This window comes from Tyto alba, unplaced genomic scaffold (assembly GCF_018691265.1).
Source record: "Tyto alba isolate M040663 unplaced genomic scaffold, T.alba_DEE_v4.0 Super-Scaffold_16, whole genome shotgun sequence".
Classification (NCBI taxonomy): Eukaryota; Metazoa; Chordata; class Aves; order Strigiformes; family Tytonidae; genus Tyto; species Tyto alba.
In genome coordinates, this window is record NW_024881278.1 from 4,980,886 (window position 1) to 4,998,205 (window position 17,320).

Sequence of the window (17,320 nt, forward strand, 5' to 3'; positions counted from 1 at the left end):
AGGATGTAAATCAACTAAGCTGAAAAATATCATTGGCTAAGGAGCAAAAGAGAGAGCTTTAACTAAGGTCCAGTGGGAGAAGCTCTGCCCTGCCAGATGTGTTACTACCCCTTTTTATAGTGGCACGGGCTTAGATCAACTCAGTGGAAAACTGCAGCTTCAGTGTGGTTTCTTGTTTTGAGCTTCCTGAGTATTTTGAGGAACAAGAACAATATTATTTCTAGGTACAGAAAAGGGAAATAGTGTTTGTAGCCACTATATTAATGAGCAATGATTAGTAAGACCAGTTGAAGTTGGTCTGTGGGTGAGATGTAGAATGCATAAGCAGGAAAATAGCAGGTTTCTCCAGCTAGTACATATACCTCCCTCTTTTTTTGACCTGAGGCATAAGCTTCAGCATTTCAGCAACTTCTCTGTTCTGTACTCTTTATGTGGCAATTGTAGCTTTTAAGAGACCAGTTTAGTTAACTTTCAGTTCTTCAGTTTTTCTTAGTCTCATGGAGGGAAGTCTGGGAGTGTTTCAAACTATTGCAGTGAAGAAACTGCTCTGGAAGTTAGGAGTTACCATCCTACTTGTTAGTGTGTGTGGGGTTTATGTAGGGTCATGTGGGGATGAAGGAAGTTTTCTCAATGTATGAGAGTATGTGTAAGATCCTTCAAGTTCGAATTAGGTTTGTTGCTACTAAATGATTGTCAACAGTTTTTGTGTCGTTTGAAGGAATTCATCTTAATGAAACAGTGCTCACAAAATTCAGAAAATGAAGTCTTTATTTACCTTTTATGATGGGCAAGTCTTTCTGAGATACTATCTATAGTTAAGGATCTGTCTTTTGTGGTAAACTTGACCTAAATTGTTTGTCAGAGTTGTCGGCTTCTTCAGCACTGTGCTTTGACCTTGAGAGTCAAGTGTCATGGTAATTTATGGTGTTTAAAATAAAAAGAAGTATCAAGTGATACCTGTCTTCTAGTCAGCTTACCAGTTTTGTACTTTGTCCAGTGTTTTGTAGGGATCTTTAAAGCCTTCCAAGAGGGAGAGACAGAAGTGATTTTTAAAGCTGAATGATATCCTATTGAGAGACTGCTTTTTGTGTATTTTTATATTTGTGTATGTGCATATATATGAAACTATGTATGCATATGCATATGCACTGTCCTTACTTCAAAGAAGTCATAAGTATTTGTTTTGTGCGATTATTCTCTGAAGTGGTATTCTTCTGAACTTTACTTTCTGCTCTATGCCAGCAGACTTTCGTTAGCTTTAGTTTTTGGAAACCTGTATTGATAGAGCACGTAGGACCTCGCAAGACTGAGGTTGGAAAAGAGCTTGAGGTAGGGATGCTGAAGAGCTTGCTTCCGTTAGAGAACCTTTCCCACAAAGCTTGCTCGTGAAGTAGATTTGTGAGCATGTAATACTTGAAACTGCATATAAAATGTGGAAGTGAATAGTTGTTTTTGTTATAAATGAAGTGGTCAACTTAAAAGGCATGCTGAAATTCTCTATTTGTGTAGCAATTAGACAATTGTAGACATGTATGCAAGTTTAGGAAAAGGAGGAAATGAGAATTGTGCTTTGATAGTTGGGAAAAGGTATGTGGCCAGTAGGCAGAATCCAGTGCCCTGATATATCCTCATCTGCCAGGTGACTGGAGATGTGGACTACTACTTATGTGTGGCGTATTAGAGGTGTATAAGCACTTTTTAAATGGAAGTGGGACATTTGATAATACTTCATTGAAATATTTGGGTTTTCAATTCAGTACATAGCTGCTCTGGTTTCTGGCTGTAATAAATGTGGTAAGCGTTTATCATTTTGCCGATTAGTGATTCATTATGGTTAAGTGTCAGTATAGATATGTCTATATTTGAAAGTAGCAATCATCAGTTTAGCTAGTCTGAAGTAACTTTATACATACACTGCACATTGTTCTTACCTTGATAGTTCTGTAGTAGTTTGAGGTTTTTCTTGTGTTCCTCTCCCCCCAATCTTTATCTGATCAGGAAAAGGAAGTTAAGGTCTCATGGTCATCTCAAAATGCAGGCTTTTAACATTGGGGACAGCTGAGTGCCTGGTTAATGAGTAAAATTGTTGAAGAAGGTTCATATTTGAAAGTGTACATCAATCAGTAGTTCCCAGTGATGCTTGTGAAGAGCATTTCATAAGAGGAGGATTAGACAAAGGAGCTGTTCTCAATCACTAATTTTCACAGCAGTGTTCAAGAATACTGTGCAGTTTCTCCTTTCAAGTTAGTTGCATCTAAACCTTACCTTTGTTTACTGAAGCAACAAATAGGTAGATTTGGTTAAGGACTTCAGTTTCCAATATGAAAATATATTTACAAAATATATTTTTTTGTTTTCCATGCTATCAAAGATAATTTCTAATAAAAATAAAGCAATTGCACAGGGTTTTTTTTGCTACTAATGTATTTATGTTTTCGTTTTCTTTAGTATCAGACATTGAAGGTGCTGATGGGTTGCAGCTCAGAAAGGAACATGCCCTCAAGATATTTGCTTACATCAATTCCTGGACACAAAGGTAATCTTGGATTGAGTTTGAGTGTTGATACTGGATCTCAACAGTAGGTTTCCCTTCTTAAAAACACAGTAGAGTGAATAATAATGGGCAAGTTATGAATGTGTAGCTAAGTGATACTTGAAGAGTACTACTTATAAAATAAAAACAATGTTACCCAGTGCATTTTGGACAAAACATATTGTGAATCTGATCGGCATTCTTTATGCTGTAATAATTGTGTAGCAATAAAAAGCTGATTTGCAGTGACAAATAATGTGAGTTGCTGCCTTAACATGAAATTTACTGACTTCTGTGGAGGCAGGGTGTAGGGTAAGGAGAATTTAAGGAAAGATCACTCTGAATGTGACCATCATGTTAAATTTTTCTCAGTGTCCTAATACTTGTGAGTGAAGATGATGAATGACTGCAGCCCATAGCTACTAAACCTATAAAATCGTTTGCACATGGTTGTCTTAAATTAACATTATTCCTTTTAATTTATTATTTAAATTACTGTTGCTGTTTGGTTTTTTTTTTGTTTGTTTGTTTTTGTTTTAAAGTAATTATGTCAGCTATTCTGCTTACCTATACGGCAACTTATTTTTTTCCAGCACAAGGAATTGTATGGATATTAGATTTTAGAAAGAATCTACAGTACGGATGTTTGGAATTCAGTGTTCAGCAGTGGTCGCAAGACCAAACTGAATCATAAGAAATATTGGGAAAAGCATAGAGAATAAACTGGAAAATATTATTTTGGTGTATGGATTCCAGAAGGGGGGGGGGGGGGGGGGGCGGGAAAGGAATGCCACATTTTGGATACCTGCAGAAGTGGAATTGTCTTCTTCCTTGCTGTGCCCAAAGAAAGCACTCACTCAAAGCGAGTCCGTTATCTTCTGCAGTATGGTATTAGACACATAGAAGGAATTTTACATAAACAGCAGCAACAGAAACCAGAGTCCTGTCATATCTTGACAGGTCCTATATACCAAGTTTGTCTGAGAACAATTGCAACCTAGTCGTTTTCCAGGTCATCATATGTTTAGAGTTTTGTTCTGTTCAACAGCTATAACATGACAAATCCAACCTGAAGGATAAATAAAGACTGGATGACATTTAACTCTTTATTTTCTTCTGGTTTCTTTTTACCTTCCGTATGTATGCTTTCATACTATAGAGGAATATGGAAAACAGACCTTAAGCTATTCAAAGCAGAGTCTAGCAAATAGGCCATAGGAAAGAGTTTTGCATTACATTTTAATTTCATGTCCTGTTTCTACTCTGCCAGACAGGCTTTTGAGAGTACTGCTTGTTGTTTTGTGCTTGAGGCCTTCCTTAAGAACTTTTTATTTTGTTACCTGTAGTTTAAATCTGCTTTCCTTCAGAAGATCAGTTGTCAACTCAGCCCAAAGAATACCTTTTTCTTCCATCTGTATGTAGTGTCTCCGTTTCAGTTTTCTTCTGGAAAGTGTTTTCTTCAAAGAAGTCATATTGGTAGCATACCCATTTTTTGACAAGACCTTTGATTTTTGGTGGAGCTCTTCTTCCTGTGAACACATTCAGATACATGAAGACTTGGAGGGTTTGCATATACTTCTGTCTTGGAAAAAAAAGTGTGCCTTCGCCCAACAGAGAATTCTCCAATATCGATTGGCCTTCAAACGCAGATATGTGAGAAATATTCACCAAACTTTGTTTTCATTATTATTGAGAATAATCTGTTACAGCCAAGTGATGTAGTAATTTGTAGGCATAGGTGATTGACCTATTGTACATAGTTTTCCCCAAGGATAAATGCTTGAGGATACGCTTATGTTTGCCTGCAATTTCTTGCTGTCATTTGTTAATATGAAAATACATTTACCAGTAAATCACAAGAATCTATTTTTCAAATGGGTAAAGGCACACTCCACTTTACACAATGTTAAAAGGATTTTTCTTCCTGTGTCAGGGGAACAAAACGTTTTAAATGCTTCCATCACTGTATCTGTGCTGGAATTAGGGAATGCTGAATGTTATCTGTCTAACCCACCAAAAAAAGGTATCTATATTCAGAATGTATATACTTTAAGAGCTGTAGCTCAAGGGCATGTTTGTATTCCATCAAGAGAGGCAGCACCCTCTACCTGTCATAGTTCTGAGTTCTCTGTCGTCTTTTTCCTTACAAATTATAATTTAAGCCCAGTTTCTAAATTAAATGCTGTGCTTTGACAAATAATTTCTTAATCACTTCTTATTGATGACAACTTGCCCTATCATTTAGCCTGCTAATTTCCTTCAGAAATGTGTAATTTTTAGATTATTTTAGTGTCTGAGAACTGTAGTCCGTTGTTCTCCATCTAACAGGAGAAAGGTCTCTACTGCAAGACAGCTACCAATCCAGAGAGCAGTGTTGTCATTCAGAAGAGTTTGAGTGAGAAAGAGCTGAGACCATCACAAAATCTCTGTTAAAAAGTGTGCAGCCTTTAATTTTAGCCTTCATCGAAATGCCCTTGCTTATTGGTTACTTTCTTCTCTATGTTCTCCAGGTTTTAGATCCTTTTAGGGGAATATCTTCCACCTTTTGTTCAGAATTAAGAGGTTGCTTCTTTGTATGGAAGAAGGAAATGTTTCCAGACAAATAAGTTCTAGGGTGTCTATCTTGGGGGGTGTTATGCACCCAGAATCTCTTTGATAATATATAGTTATTCTCTCCGAGAACTAGAGCTATATTACAGAGTTTTCTAACTTGATGATTGTTTTTCCTTATTATATTGATAAAGAGATAATGTAGAGTTTTCCCCCTTGTTCTTTTCAGTTTACAGTGTGTCAGTAGATATTCAGAGGAATAATCTCAGAGCCTACAAAGTGAAGAAAGTAATGAAGATACTTGATATTGCTTTTTCCCATATGGGTAAAGGGTACAGTGTGCCTGGGGTTTCTATCCAAATGCAGATAAAAGAAGTGATCTTAAATATTCTATGAAAAATATAATTATTTTGCATCCCTGTTGATGTAAATATTAGTTCTTACACAACTGACAAGCATGTCAGGTGCTTTACTGCAGTAAATATCAATAGAGAAAACCAGATGAGGAAACAGTTTCAGGAACACACTTAAGAACATTGCTTTAGGAGCATGGTGACCTTGCCCCTAAGATTTCTTTTGTGTATTTTACTCATGGTGACAGCTGCTAAACGATAACAGTGACTTCATAGTTTTGGTAAGCATTTGGAAGTAATGGGGTGTTCACAGGCTTTAAGGAAGGCTTTGTGACTCCCACTTGCTGCCGGGTAGACTTTCCTTTGGATTTTCTTACTTTTACAGGTCTGACTAATCTTTTGTTGTTTCAGATGTTTTAATGTGAAGAGTTCTTTTTGGTCAGTTACCTGTTCCAATTCGAGCTGCTTCAGGATTTCTTATTTTTATTTTTTTCTGTTTTCTTACAGACAATGTCTGTGCTGTTTCAAGGAGTATAAACATTTGGAGATCTTTAACCAAGTAGTATGTGCGCTTATTAACTTAGTGATTGCCCAAGTTCAAGCTCTGCGGGACCAGCTCTGTAAACATTGCACTATTAATATAGATTCAACATGGCAAGATCAGAGTAATCATGCTGATGAGCACCTGAATGTAGAAAGAGAGTCTCATGAAGAAGAAAATGGAGAACGGCAAAAATCTATAGAGAAAAAATTAGATTCTGCAAGAACTTGTATCCTGACAGAGGAGGAGTCTGCAAAGAACACTGATGCTTTTAGCTTATGGAGCACTGATGAGAAGGAAAAGTTGTTGCTGTGTGTGGCAAAAATCTTTCAGATACAGTTTCCTCTGTATACTGCTTATAAGCATAATACTCATCCCACAATAGAGGTATATCTTATCTTTATGTATATATTTAATTATTTTATGAAAGGTTATTTGTTCTCATTAATGAGTAGATTGTGCGTGTTTGGTGATAGTTGCTTTCACACAGGATGGGCAAATTCAGCTCTCCTGTTGACTTCAGTAGAACTTTTCAGAGAAACTTTTTAAATGACACATACTCTTACACTTTCTTTAAAATATGCTTAATTGTTATAGGTAATATATTGATAAATGTTGGATGGAACTGTACACTGAATTATTGTACTGTTTAAATAACAGGAAGGCAAAAAGGGGACTATAGCGAAGCCTTTCTTCCAGAAGGTAACCCATTAATAGTTTACTAATTTATTTTCATTACAATTTATGGTTCTCGAAGCAGAGCTTCTTAAACTAAACTTTGTGCAAGACCAAACTTACTTGTTAGAGCAGCTGTTTAATTCACTGGAATAACTGAACTCTACACAAGTATCTTTGTTCTACAGTGCTAATTTTTGTCTGTGATATTTGTTATGGCTACCATTCACATTTTCCATGTTTTCTTCTGAAAAAAAACACCAAGCAAAAAAATTTTCAAAAATCCTGCAGTGTTTAATTCACAGGTTCTGAAAGAAATATAATGGTGTTAGCATTTCCTAGTTGAAACAGTATAGTTCTTGGAAAGGTTGGATTTTGATGCAACTTGTGGTAGTCTAATAATAATAAATAAACAGTTCTTTTACAATATTTGTATGCACAGAAGATGTATATTTAGCTATATAAAAAAAACTTCAACAAACTTTTGAGAAAGTTGAAGTGGAGAATTAAACTACAGTTATAAGCCAGTCTTTTTTAATATTTTTTTTAGAGAGTTTTGGGAATTATGTTGGAGCTCTGAGTGGTTAAGTTTGCTTTTAAAACTGAGGTCCAAAATAAGAAGATACCAAGTCATATATAATTTTGGTTATGTATGCTAGGGTGATCATAAGACGTAATCAGTTCCCATTGAATGGGTTCTGCCATATCTGACAATAAATCTAGCTAAAACTCACAACATAGCGGGTTTTTTGGGTGTGCTGGATTTTGGTTTCTTGTCTTATTCCAAAACGTATGGGCATAAGTTAACAGAGGTTGTTTCACAAATACATGTGTATAGAAAAGTGAGGCAAAGTTAGGATTCATGGATTTCAGACTTCCCATCATTCATTTTGGCCTGCCTTTTAAACTTTCACCATACATAAAGAAATCTGTAGTTCAGCCTCTGCATGTAGGAGCTGTAGAGGGTAGATCTATCTTGTCAGTTAAAAAAAAATAAATCAATGACTACTTAAGTGATTTATCTTTTGTACTCCTGTGGGACACCTACTGAAACTAGCTTCATAGGAGTATGCAGTGAACAATTCTGGAACAGCTTTCCTATGTATAAGCACACTTGCTTCTTTTACATTACAATTTCATGTTTTTTTTTCTTGTTCTTTTCTTTCAATCTCGCTTCCAAATGATATAAAGAATCTCAAAAGTACCTGGTGGGGTTTCTTTTTCGCTTCATGTGCAGACAAAGTGATTTGGACACAGATGCTGTAGACTGCTATACTGTGACTGTCTATCACTCAAGACATGCTGTTGTATATCATATCATACTAGTATATATTATTTGAATTATTGAACACGTTCATTAGCTATCCTGAAAATCTAAGTGAAAGGAAAGCTGGGATGAGAAACAATTTCCTGAGGTACAGAGAAGTGAGGGAGAAGTTTTTCACTTTTCTGCTAGATTTCTTGTTTCCAGGTATGGATTGCGGAGGTATGCTAGCCTCCCATATTTGTTGTTTACCTTTTTCCTTTTTTGGGGGAGATTTTTTTGTTCTCATTTAAAAGGTCCCAGCATCAATCATCTTTCTCACAACTGACGTTTTCTATATTTAGCAAGCTCTAGGGTTCTGTTATTCTATAGTAGTTATGCCAGCTATTTTAATGTCAAAACTTTCTTCTACCACAAATAACTCACTCACTGAGGTTTAGAATCTAATTCGGGATTTCAGTCTAAACCACATCTTAGTTTGAGACAAGTTGTTAGTCCCAATAATGGGAGCACTTTTTGGTTTAAATCAGGCTTGGACTCAGTCATCCTGGAATTGTAAAATAAATAACTCTGTTTTAAGTGTATCGTCTACATTTGTAAGCTAAACAGATTTCTGAACAGACCAAATTTACCAGGAAATTGTTGGGAGAGGCTCATGTAGTTCTTCCTTTCCCTCTAAGTGTTCCTGTTGCCCTGAAAAAAGGGAAATTTTCTGATGCAAAACAGACTCCAATCTCTACTCTCACTGACTTGAGAAATTCCTTGTTGTAGATTCTTGAGATGAATGTACACAATTTCATTTAGTTATCAGGTCTAGTAAGGTTTCACTTGGCCTAGAAATGACCAATTAGGCTGTCATCTAAAAATTTCCATTGTAGGGCTTTCACGTGGTATTACTAACTTCTGGTAATAATTAGCAGTTGATATTACTGTTAGCCTTTCCTCTGTATACACCTCCAAATCTTTGTTCTTAATGACAGCAGACAGGTCTTGAAGTCTAATTCTCTTACCAGGTGCTTGCCAAAGCCATTTTATACTTGACCATCTAGTGGAGAATAAAAACATTCATGAGAAAGCAGGACGTTTTCCCTAGTTCAGGAGTTCATGAAGTTGAATGAAAATGAACAGCAAAGCAACATTTGTTGGTAGTCAAAAGGGTGTTTGCCTGTATGTTACCTTATGGATTCTCTCCTTAAATGATATGGGCTAAGAATTATTTTTGTCCCTTACAACACTTTTGAAGTGAGAGCATGAAGACCATGGAAGCCTGATTGGTAGCCAGAAGGTCTGTGTACTCTTGACAGCAGAAGTTACCTTGAACAAGTGGCCTTGCAGAGGGCAGAAATGTCAGAAGAATGTATGCTGTATATGAGGACAGTGACGCTACATCATGTGGAAGTAAATCAAACATACCGACAAGTATATAGTCTTGACCTGTGTAGAATGAATGTGAGTCTGTATAGACAGAATGTCTCAACTTTTCATAAACTGATGAGAAGCCTAATGAAAAACATCTTTCTACTAAGTTTGTTTTTTTAAAATGGCGCAAATAGTTGCTGTCAGTTAGAGGTCAACCCACTTCAGAACATAAATATTGGAAAAAATCTGGAAAGATAACATCTGGAAATGCACCATTTGCTTTTGTTGAAATCTACCAATATTTTCGGTGTCTAGAGAGAGGCCTTTGTGTCTATTTTTCATTCTATAAAAAAGCAACGCAAAATATTTTTATAAATATGGTTGGGATTTTTTTTGAGAAATGGTCATGCTTTGGAATTGGTCATTATTTATCTATTTATTTGAGGTATGGGATAGCTTTTAAGGGATCTTACATACAGGGTGGTTTAAGACTGTATGCCCTAATTTTTCAAACTTACTCTACTCAGCAAGTGTAATACTTAGAATGGACACTTCAGAGGGAAAAATAAAATCTAGAAAATGGAGGCTCTTAAAATCCTGTAGAGAAAGAAGGAACCATGTAAAGTGCTCTCCTGAACTGTCTCAGAATGAACAATGAATAAGAAGGGAGTTATCAGACAATTTAGCAGTTCTTGGTGCAGGATGAAAGGAAAGAGGAAAAAAATAGTTGCTTAGGTGTCTGTAGTTGTAGTCCCCGATTCTTTGTAATCTTGCTATCTCTGCTTCTCCTTTTCAAGTAAATACTTTCTTGGAAGGTAGCCGTAATTAAGTGCCCTGCACCAGGATTTTGTCAGACCTCAGCTAGTATATTTTATCTGAAGTGATGGTATTTTTTAATGCCGTATTAGATTCCCACAAGGGATTTTCTTATTTCCTTGTAAAATTGATCTTGGGGAATTCTCAGTCTGTTCTGTTTGTCATGTGCAATAACAGAAAACACATTTTCAGACTCAGTCTCTCAACTGCAACACTTCTAGTAAGATTTGCAGGACTGGTGCAATAGAATGCCATGAGTTTTGGATTTCTGTACTCTAAGAACTGTAGTTGACAACAAATCTCTATTTTATTCAAGAAAATTAATGAAATTTCTCACACTTTTTCTGCAGTTTTCATGAGCAGAGTGCTGAACACCTTTTCTTGCTACTTGAAAACATACCACCTACTGGCTTCAAAGCTGTTTTAAAAATAACTGTTAGAGTATCACGAGTTCGGGCATGACTTAGAGTTCAGCAGAAGAAAAAAGAAAATAAATGCTTAGTTATAATATGAGCATATTGAATAATTCAAAATGTTTGTATCGCACCTAATCCATCCAAAATTGCTTGCCTCCAGCATCTGGTACAGTTTTAAGAAGCTTACTCCTACACAGCTACTTTAAAAATAATCAGGAAACTTCATTTAAAAACTTAACTTTATGTTAAACTTATATTTGGTTTGTGAATATAAGAACTGGGTGTTTGGCATGGAGGGATGGGAAGAAGGTGGTGTGCTGTAACCACCTGCAAGTATCCATGGCAATGTTGTGGGTTAACAGTCATATTTTATGATATTTTCAGTGCCCTTTTGCTCCCAGCCATATGCAAGATACACACAATACATGTTACAGCCCCAATACAGAAAATTCCTGTTTTATACTACTCAAGAAGTAGATGTTGTGAACATTGAAAAGAAAAGCTATTTTTCCAAACCCTTTTCAGTTTAATGCTTCTAGAAAATAGATTTTTTTTGTTGCAGGAAATAACTAACAAATCGATGGGGTGATAAAATTCCTTCCACCTCTTTAGTTAGTTTAATCCTGTAAAGGGTATTAGACACTTACTTATATGCTGTGTTTTCTTATATATAAAAGAATATAGTAGTTGAAGTAAAAGAATTTTAATATTCTGATGGGAATGAATAATTTAGCAGTTTAGCCCCTTAAGTCATTCAGTGTAGGATTGTAGAACATCCTACATTTCATCTAAATTCAGTTATTTGGATATATGTCTCGTATTCGTGCAAGAATTGCATTCAAAAATACCTCGATTGGTTCTGTTCTGTAATTCTCAGACTGGTGTGTAGCCAGTCTGTTAGACTGTCCTCTTTGCAGTATTCCTGTTGAAAAAAATGGTGGGGAATGGAATTGAAGAATGATCTGTTAATCCAGCAGTTGAGAGCCACTGCTGAGATATTATCATAAGTGTATATTTGTGTACTTGTAAATACATTTTAACAAAGGTAAAATGGTAAACTGAAAAAATAATGATTTGCAATGTAAAAGTGGAGTAGAGCTTGAGCTTCTGTCTTACTCCAAATCAGGATTTTATATTTTTGTTTGCTGACTGTAGTATCTGTTAATGATCTATTGTTTTTTGTTCTTTAAATGTGTTTTTATTGCTTCAGTTAATTTTAATTTTTTTTTTTTTTAAACAGGATATTTCTGCTCAAGAAAGCAATATATTAGGGGCGTTCTGTGATATGAATGTAAGTTGACCATTTCTCAAGAGGTGCACATTTCCTAGAAACTTAAAATAGCCTCTTTATAGATTTGTGCTATACTAATGTACCTTTTGAATTTCCTGTATGCCTGAATGGATCTAGTACTGATTGTTCAATGTTTACTTTTCTTTAATATTTCTAGGATGTAGAAGTACCGTTGCACTTGCTTCGTTATGTTTGTCTGTTTTGTGGAAAAAATGGCCTTTCCCTCATGAAGGATTGTTTTGAATACGGAACCCCTGAGACACTGCCATTTCTTATAGCACATGCATTTATCACAGTGGTATCTAATGTAAGTATTGTCTTTACTTTGTTTAATGTTAAATGCAAAAAGTAAAAGGACTGAAGTCTGGAAGAATTCTGTAGCACCAGGAAGGGAGAAAAACACTAAGATTTTCCTTGTGAGGAATGTGAAGTTTGCTGGTCCAATGAGCATTTCATCATTCAAACCCTATACATTAAGCACACAAGTGGTTCTATAAGCTTGTACCTAGATATGAAGATTGTAACAGCCCTAGAAAATACTTACAAGAATGTTGTCAGAGGTCATTTCTGTCCCTGAAATTATGTCATGGAAATGTTTTAAGTTTCTTCAAGGCTATATTAACTTTTTACCTATTTCCTATGAGGCACAAAGGAAAAAGCCTGTGGATTTATTTTCTTTTTAATTTCCTGTGACTTTGTATCATTATATGCATTTGCAGCATAGAGGTAACTATCTTATTTTCACTTAGTTTCAGAATATATATCCTTCATCGTTTCTCCATTTTGAAATAATACTGATTTTTGGCTAGCAGAATTACAGATTGATTATAGTGGTGATTCGAAGGAGATTGGTGATAGAAATAAAAAACATTTTATGAAGAAGGCTATATGAAGACTTAATGTAATGTGAGAATGTGAAGTCGTGACCTGTTTTGTGGATGTTACGTAGGGACAAAAAGGAAAACAATAGTTTCTTACGCTTTATGTGAAATTATTTTAACATAGTTTTGACATTGATTGCAATTGTAAATACTTAAAATCAGATCCTTCCTTCCACACATCTTCCTTCCTTCCTTCCTTGTTGCTGTTACTGACAGCCAGGATGATGCTCTGTATAAGTTTTGGAATATGTTTGCTTAGAGGGAACCAGTGACTGACATAAAGGTGGTGTTGATGATCTGTATCACTCACTGATCCTTTTAGTATAATGGTTCTTAATTTGCAAATCAGAGAGCAAATGAGTAAGGCCGTGATATGCTCCATTCTTGTAAGCTTGCACAGGAGGACTGTTGCAGGACCTCTGTCTGTTAAATTATGGAGATCTGTTATCTTCTGGCCCTTTCTGTATGATCTGATGAGCTTTCGGGTGATAATCTGATGAGTTCTTCATCTCTAGCTGTTGTCAGTGCAGCTTTCAGTCTTCATCAAACCATCTGCTGAAAATGTCTGGTGGTGTAGGTTATTCAAGTTTAGAAGTAAATTTCAGTAGTGGAACCAAACATTGTTTTTCATTTTGTCTGATTTTCATCTTTTTTTTTTGGTGAGAATGGGCAAAACTGTTCTGAACAATGAGTGGCAGCTCCCTATCACACCAGCATTTTTTTCAACAAGCATTCTGACTGCAAATCCCATTTCTGAGATAGCCCATACTAGTGCATGCTTATAAACTGTACCTGCCCTTTTTTGTCCTTTTTTGAAGTCTTTATTTTTCTGACGTAAGTTGTTTATTTTTTTTTTTTATTCTTAGTGATGTGCCCTAACCCAAAATACTTCTCAGCAAAGTTTCTTCATTCAAATAATGATTTAGCAGCTTTACATTTATCTTTTGTTCTAGTAGGTAATACATTTAGTTGTCTCTTGCAGCTATTGTAGATGAAGGCTATGGTTCAACCTGACAGATAAAATGAAATTCAACCCAAACCATAACCAGTAGAAATACCGTTTCTTCAACTCCTTCCAGCATTGTATCTTTTACCACTCAACTAGAATCTTTCTTTTGAACTCTGTCTGACTTTGCTGGCAAATGTGTAAAAGTTAGAGGAAAACTGTTTTAAAAAAAAATTTATCTTGAAATTTTATGTCAGTTCACTACAGAAAATATGTGTTATGTGCTTTATTCATCCACTTCCCGCATTTTGGTTCATTCATTGTACTTGTCAGCAGTGCTTCTGACTTTCAAATGCAGTATGTTTGTTAGTTCTGAATTAGGCAGCTAATTTTTTTGACAAAATGCATTTTTCCTGGCTGATACTAAAAAAACTCAAGATTTTTTTCTAACACTCTGATGGTGCATAAGCTTCTAATTTTGATATGAAGTTTCAATTTCCCTGTTTCTTTTTATATCATCTCACTGTATAATTCATATAACTTAGGTAAATGCAAGTAATTTAATAAATGTTTCTGATTGTCTGTGAAGTGATATACCAAGAGCCAATAAAACAAAAAGAAGCATTTACAAAACTGTATTTTGTGAACCAAGTATTGGTGATTTCAGTAAGAACTCTGCTGATCTGACTTGGGTTTATCCCAATGCATTTGTGTTCATGGGATTTATAGATAGTGTGAGATGTATGAACGGCCCTGTCAATAATAGCTCAGTGAACAGCTCTGCAATGTCAGCTGTTAAGTTGTTCACATGTAAAGCCAGAACCATTAGTATACAGTAACTCTTAAATACATTTTCACAGTCATACTATCTCTTGAGAATGGCAGATAAGTAGCCATTATTGTAAAGATGCTTAGAAATATCCATGCTGGAATTTATTTTAAAATGTGTGAGATGAACAACTTGTTTAGCTACTACATTAGATGCTTAAAAAATATTTTCAGAAAGATTGTGGTGTGGATGAAACAGTCAATTTCTCATTAAAAAGTTAGGCTTAGTAGTAAGCTCCAGGAAGTAGAATAGGTGAACTTGGAAATAGTAAAGTGGAGTCAAAGAAATCATTTGCTAACGACCAGTAATGTTCAACTTTTAGTAAAGGCTGCATAGCAGTGTGGAAAGCCTTTGTGCTGTTTCTTCCACAAAGGAAGGTGAATATCTCATTAAGTGCTTTCTAGAGGTGCATGTAACAGAAGACCATTACCACAGATCAGTCAAGTCTGTGGGGAACTGAGTTACTTGCTTGTGATTACTCCTGTCTCCTTATAGAAAGGATATTAAAATTATTGGAAAACATTGTTACTTGGATTTTTTTATCCAGCAGATCTCATTTGAGTGAACGGCGTTGTCAGACAAGCTTATGTTGGTAGTAATAAAGCCAGCAACTGTAATAATGCAATTTGCTTCACACAGGGAGTTGTCTAGTTGGCACTCTTGTTTTTTCTCCAGCTCACGGCTCCACAAGATGCTTTCTTAGCAACCTGTGTTGTGGTAGGACTGACTGTTCCTCCTTAAGATATTTCCTTTCTGCCTCTTTTAGTTAGATACTTGGTTCCTCCTTCTCACATTTCATATTCTGTGATACTTGCTCAGTCTAACTACATGATGTTTTGTTGGTGTCCTTAAAAAACTAGCAGATGCAGAGAAATCAGTGACCTACTGCTGGTTCGGTTTAAACCTCACTGAGAAAGACTGTCGTTACTTCATTATGTACCATGTCCGTTTTGTGGATGTTGTGGAGAAATAACTGCCCTCAGTGGAGACTAATTAATTGAAAACGTGCTGATGATTTCCAAAATGGTGGTTTAATTCTACTGTATGAAATATCAAAACTTAAGTCAGAAGTAAAAACTGTTGAGAGACACACTGCCTTTTGGAAAATAACTACCTATGATAAAGAGCAAATAAAAAAAAACCCCAAAGCCTCTGAAGCTTGAGAACAGAGCAGATGCAGTAAGTACTTTCTCTTAAAAGCAGGTGGAAGCAAAAAAAAAGTATGATGAAAGTTGTGGATATTTAATGTATTTTTATCTATGTTAATTTAAAATCACTTTATATATGTTATGCCATTTTATTTAAGTAATTTAGTATGTTTGAGTTCATGATGAAAATTACATTTTCATTTATAACACATGAAATTATCCATTAATTCAAATCTGAGGTTGAAGGTTGTATGTAATGCAAGTATACACATGAATGAAATGGCATTAGAAGATTGGATTAATAGAGTGAAAATTACTATGAACAGTAAAGCTATAAAAGCAAGCTTACAAAAACATCTTTTATTTCACAAAGTAATATATTTACTTTTGTGTTTCATACTGCATGTGAAAAAGAGCACAGTGTTAAAAATCAAATAAAAATCAAAAATACAGTAGTATTTTTGTCATCCTTGCAATTCCTTGTCAAAATATTACTTAATTCTTGTTTCTAGAAAAACCATCTTCTAGTTATATTTTCTGTCTTTGGGATGGTAGCGTTTTTTTTTCTTCTTGCGACTGCCAGTTGGATCAGAAGCTTATTCCAAATGTGGTCTTTTTTGCAATGTGAAGATTTGGCTGGTTTGTCTTGCAAAGTAGGTTAGTATTGTTGCTGGGTAGTGTTAGTTGCATTGTAAAAGTAAGTCTGAAAATGTTTTTTTCAGAACCGACTAAAAAAGTTATTTGGTTACTTCTGGAAATGTTTAAAATAAATGCTGGTGATACAGTTTTACTACAGCCTAATATTTTTCTCTCCTGACAGGAAGGAGAATTTAGATTTTCTGCATACAGAATTTTCCAAAATTTTGGTGAGAATTTAGCCCTTAGCCAGAATTTATTGCATCAGTTGCAAAGATTAAGCATTCTCTTCAGAATAAATACGGAGATGTAAATCGACATGACAGCTTTGAGTGACTGACGGTATTAGCTATTCACAAGATTTGTGTGCGCACATGATTAAAATTATGTGGGTAGTAGTAACAGCTGCTAATGTTTCATCTATGCTAGATCCCTTACCTGGCACGTAGTTGCCTTTCTGTAACAGGTTTAACAGGCTCAGCATTCCTTTTTGAAATGCAGATGAAACTTCTAACTTTGCCTGTGTAAGTAGTTTGGTTGGTCCCCTTTTCCTCACAGCGGTGCTAAATAGCTGTTTCAGGGTTTTTTTTTTCCTCTACGTACATTTTCTTCCTGCATGGAGTTTTGCAAAGGTGGTAAAGGCAGAATGGTAAATATGGGAATGCAAATATGGTAGTAAGAAACCCTGTGCTTAATCACTGGTTATAAAACATAATTTTATTTTATGGCATATATGAGCCCTAAGAAGCAAAACATCAACACAAGTCAAATAATTTTACTTGATTTAGGAGAGATTTGCAAGGAACAGAAAGAATGGAATCATTTTCTTATAGACTTTAAAAGAAAAAGGAAAAAGAAACCCCACAGGGCTGAGTAGCAGTTTTTCCTACTGAAGAAACTACAGAAAATATAAAAATGAGACATCTGGGCAGTATGATACTATTTATACAAAATTTGTATTTTCCAACTGACTAGCAGAAAAGATGCAACTCCTGTTTATAAGTCACAGAAGCATTCCGCAGATAACAGTTTTGCAAATTAGAAAATTAAGAAGTTGAAAGAATTGAAGTTGAGTGAAAAAC

At 35.3% G+C, this 17,320-nt stretch overlaps 1 protein-coding gene across 2 annotated transcripts in view; it reads left to right on the forward strand.

Annotated features, from left to right (window-relative positions):
- Window positions 1-17,320, forward strand: part of USP34 (ubiquitin specific peptidase 34) — a 138,832-nt gene that overhangs the window by 17,044 nt on the left and 104,468 nt on the right. For both annotated transcript variants that reach the window (XM_042789260.1, XM_042789261.1), the window contains exons 2-5: window positions 2,449-2,536; window positions 5,944-6,364; window positions 11,748-11,798; window positions 11,956-12,105. In XM_042789260.1, the coding sequence (XP_042645194.1) occupies window positions 2,449-2,536; window positions 5,944-6,364; window positions 11,748-11,798; window positions 11,956-12,105 (710 nt within the window). The remainder of the gene's footprint in view (window positions 1-2,448; window positions 2,537-5,943; window positions 6,365-11,747; window positions 11,799-11,955; window positions 12,106-17,320) is intronic.